This window comes from Sceloporus undulatus, unplaced genomic scaffold (assembly GCF_019175285.1).
Source record: "Sceloporus undulatus isolate JIND9_A2432 ecotype Alabama unplaced genomic scaffold, SceUnd_v1.1 scaffold_1790, whole genome shotgun sequence".
Taxonomy (NCBI): Eukaryota; Metazoa; Chordata; class Lepidosauria; order Squamata; family Phrynosomatidae; genus Sceloporus; species Sceloporus undulatus.
The window spans coordinates 1-3,045 of record NW_024804710.1 but is presented as its reverse complement, the minus strand read 5'-3'; the positions used below and the strand labels follow the sequence as shown (position 1 = coordinate 3,045).

At 50.4% G+C, this 3,045-nt stretch overlaps 1 protein-coding gene across 1 annotated transcript in view; it reads right to left on the bottom strand.

Moving 5' to 3' along the window:
• The window catches only part of TMEM38A (transmembrane protein 38A), a gene marked incomplete at its 5' end in the record, with an annotated part of 4,589 nt that extends 1,978 nt beyond the window's left edge, over positions 1-2,611 (bottom strand). The window contains 3 exons of the mRNA XM_042444046.1: positions 369-456; positions 756-940; positions 2,451-2,611. Of these exons, the coding sequence (XP_042299980.1) occupies positions 369-456; positions 756-940; positions 2,451-2,611 (434 nt within the window). The remainder of the gene's footprint in view (positions 1-368; positions 457-755; positions 941-2,450) is intronic.
• Between the last annotated feature and the right edge of the window lie 434 nt (positions 2,612-3,045).

Here is a 3,045-nt window from a genome sequence, read left to right as displayed (position 1 = left end):
ATTTATTTTTACCCTGTCTTCCTCCCAGTATAGGGACTCATATTTGTCCTTTCCACCTTGTTTTAAAAGTAATTCAATGCAATGGAGCCCAACTGTGGACATGGAGGAGGCCCAGACGCGGCAAAGTTCCTAATTTGGGACCACTTTTTTCACCCATGATGCAGGCATAGTGGGATGCACTCCAGTCATGGGTACAAAGAAGTTTGTATGAGCTGGAGGTGAGAAGAAAACCACCACACATATCTTCACACACTGGACACACCTTCCACCAGCACCTTCTCTCTGTGCCCAGAAACTGCCAGGCTTCTACCACCCACCCAACTGCCGGTCTGCCTGCAGGCAGTGCCAGTTTGCCCCCCAAAACTCACAAAGTCATATGAAGAAGCTCATTGGTCTCTGGCTTCCAGACACCACGCAGCAACTGCTCAAAGTTGGACATTAAGGCAACACCAGAACCTGCGGGAACAGGAGAAACACAGCGCCCCCTGCCCATCACCTACGTTCACACAAAGCAATGGTTCTGCAGAGTTCCACCACTGCAGAAAGAGTGCCCTTGGCCATGTACAGAATATCCTTCCCAACAGGGATAGATAGCAACTGCTCTTTGTGGGGGAGCTCTCACACAGCCCAAGATCGGCTCCATTGCCAAAGACAACAGGAGTTTCCAGGAGTCACCACTTGCTCTACCCCTCCCCAGATGCCTGCTATGTGTCTCGCTTGGCTTGGCACCAGGGCTGGCCCTACAATGTGCCTACCTTTCACGAACCCAATGATGATCAAGATGAGCCAGCCATGGTGGTACTGGTGGTGGGCATGGTGGACACCAGCGGCAATCTTCCGGACGCGGACCACCTCCTTCATGGCCACAAAGACAAGCTTGATGGGCAAGAAGCTGACACACTTGTAGAACAGGTTGAGGGGGCAGTAGAAGGTCAAGTACCTGGAAGGGCAGATTGAGCAGGTGAATGACACCTGGGGAGGGCATGGACCCCAAGAGAAGAAGAGGTTAAGATCATAGAAGAAGAGAAGAAACAGTAGCAGAGATGCAGCACCCAGAATCTCCAGCCAGCATGGCCATTCTGCCTGAGGATTCTGGGAGTTGTGTTCCCTCAAAATACACATGTGCCCAAGCATTGGGCTGGATGGGCAGCTGGCAGTGGTCTCAGGTGGCAAGAGCTCCTTCTGCCTCCTAAGGGCAGTCGTGCCTGACTCTTCGTGCAGCAAAAACAACAGGGAAGGAACCTTGTAGGGCACACGTTTACCAGCTGGTTCATTTCTTAGGGCACGAGCTCACCAGGACTGAATTTTAAAAAACGCTGCTGTAGTTGTTGGCCTTCTAGTTATTTCTGACTTATGGCAATCCTATCACAAGGTTTTCTTGGCAAGGTTTGTTTAGAGGGGGCTTGCTATTGCCTTCCTCTGAGGCTGAGAGTATGTGACGTGCCATACCAGTGGATCTCCATGGCTGTGCAAGGATTCAAACCCTGCTCTCCAGAGTTGTTCAGTGATCAAAGCACTATGCCACGTTGGCTCTCTACTTTGTTGTTGAGTGTCTTCAAATAGTTTCCAACTTAAGGCAAGGTGACCTTATCATGAGGTTTTCTCGGTAAGATTTGTTTAGAGGAGGTTTACTGCCATTGCCTTCCTCTGATGCTGAGAGAGTGTGGGATTTGCCCAAGGTCACCCAGTGCATTTAAGGGTGAGCTGGGAATCAAACTCCAGTCTCCAGAGCTGGAGTTCAACACTCAAACCACTACAACACGCTTTTATCCCTGTCCAAGCCAGAGAAGAGCAGCACACAAATCAGCTGTATGAAATATTTTAAAAAAGAAAGTCAGGGCATGGAGAGGGCTGCTGTGTCAGCGGAAGAGCACATCTGCTCCAGGATTAATCTCAGCCCCACAAGGCCCTGAACCTATTCTGGGGAGAAGCCCTGATACCAAGGATTGTGCCAGGGTGGGCCACAGTTCATGCACTCAGATTCCCATGCCTGTCCTCCCTGAATTTAATTTTCCCCTGACTTCCTGCAGCCACACAGATATGACCCTGTAGTTCAGCCCAAGGCCTTGTGCATCTGGGGAGTGGTAAACCAATCACAAGAGCGCACACGACCAATAATCCCTGAAGACTTTCAGCCAAGACATGAGTCTTGTTGCACCTTATGCCATGTCAAATGTCCCAATTCACACCCAAAGGGGAGACGGATGGATTCTGGCATTGGCCAGACTCACAAACATTAACTTGTGTAAACAAGCGCAGAAGGTTGCACTTAATAGTGATAGCAACATCCTTTAACCAGCCATGATGCAACAAGGGATGGACCACTGGGTTTCTCCTGTGGGCTGCTGTGGCCAAATGTTGGTTTTAATTAGGATAAAAACACTTTCTGCCGTTTGCTTTCTAAATGCAGGCGGACAGATTCTCTGAGTGGAGTTGGCTGGGGATCTCACCAGACAGCAGTGGCCAAAAGGATGCTGGCGTTGTTGCTGAAGTAGTCAATGGGGGCTTCTCCGAGGAGCAGGTCAGCCAGGATGTAGCTGCCAAAACAGTGGAGCATGGCACAGACCCATGAGGCAAAGGGGCTGCTGCGGGACAGCTCCACTGCACCTGTTCAGAGGAGGAAAAGGGGGAAGAGATGCCTGCTCAGAAGCTGCCTTCCTCCATAGCAAATGCCCCTACCCATTCCTTATGCCCAACCTCTTGCAGTGCAGAGTCTCCTTGAGACCCGGGCTTTCTCTGCCTGCACCCCAAAGCCTCTCAAGCCTCCATTTACCCGAAAGGAAAGGACTCTTTTCCCCCCAAGGGCCAGGCAATACTTGAGAAAAAAATGGGGGGGGGGGGGGGCTGGGACAAAGGGAAAGGAGGGGCCAGATCCAAAATATAAAAGCCCAGTTTTATTGCTTTTATTGAGCATAACCAGCATGTTTCAGGCTGAAAAGAAATGCACTTTTATAGAATCGTAGGGTTGGAAGAGACCTCAAGTGTCATCCAATCGACCCCCATTCTGCCATGAAAGCTGGGAAACAACTAGATGTTGGTGCCACT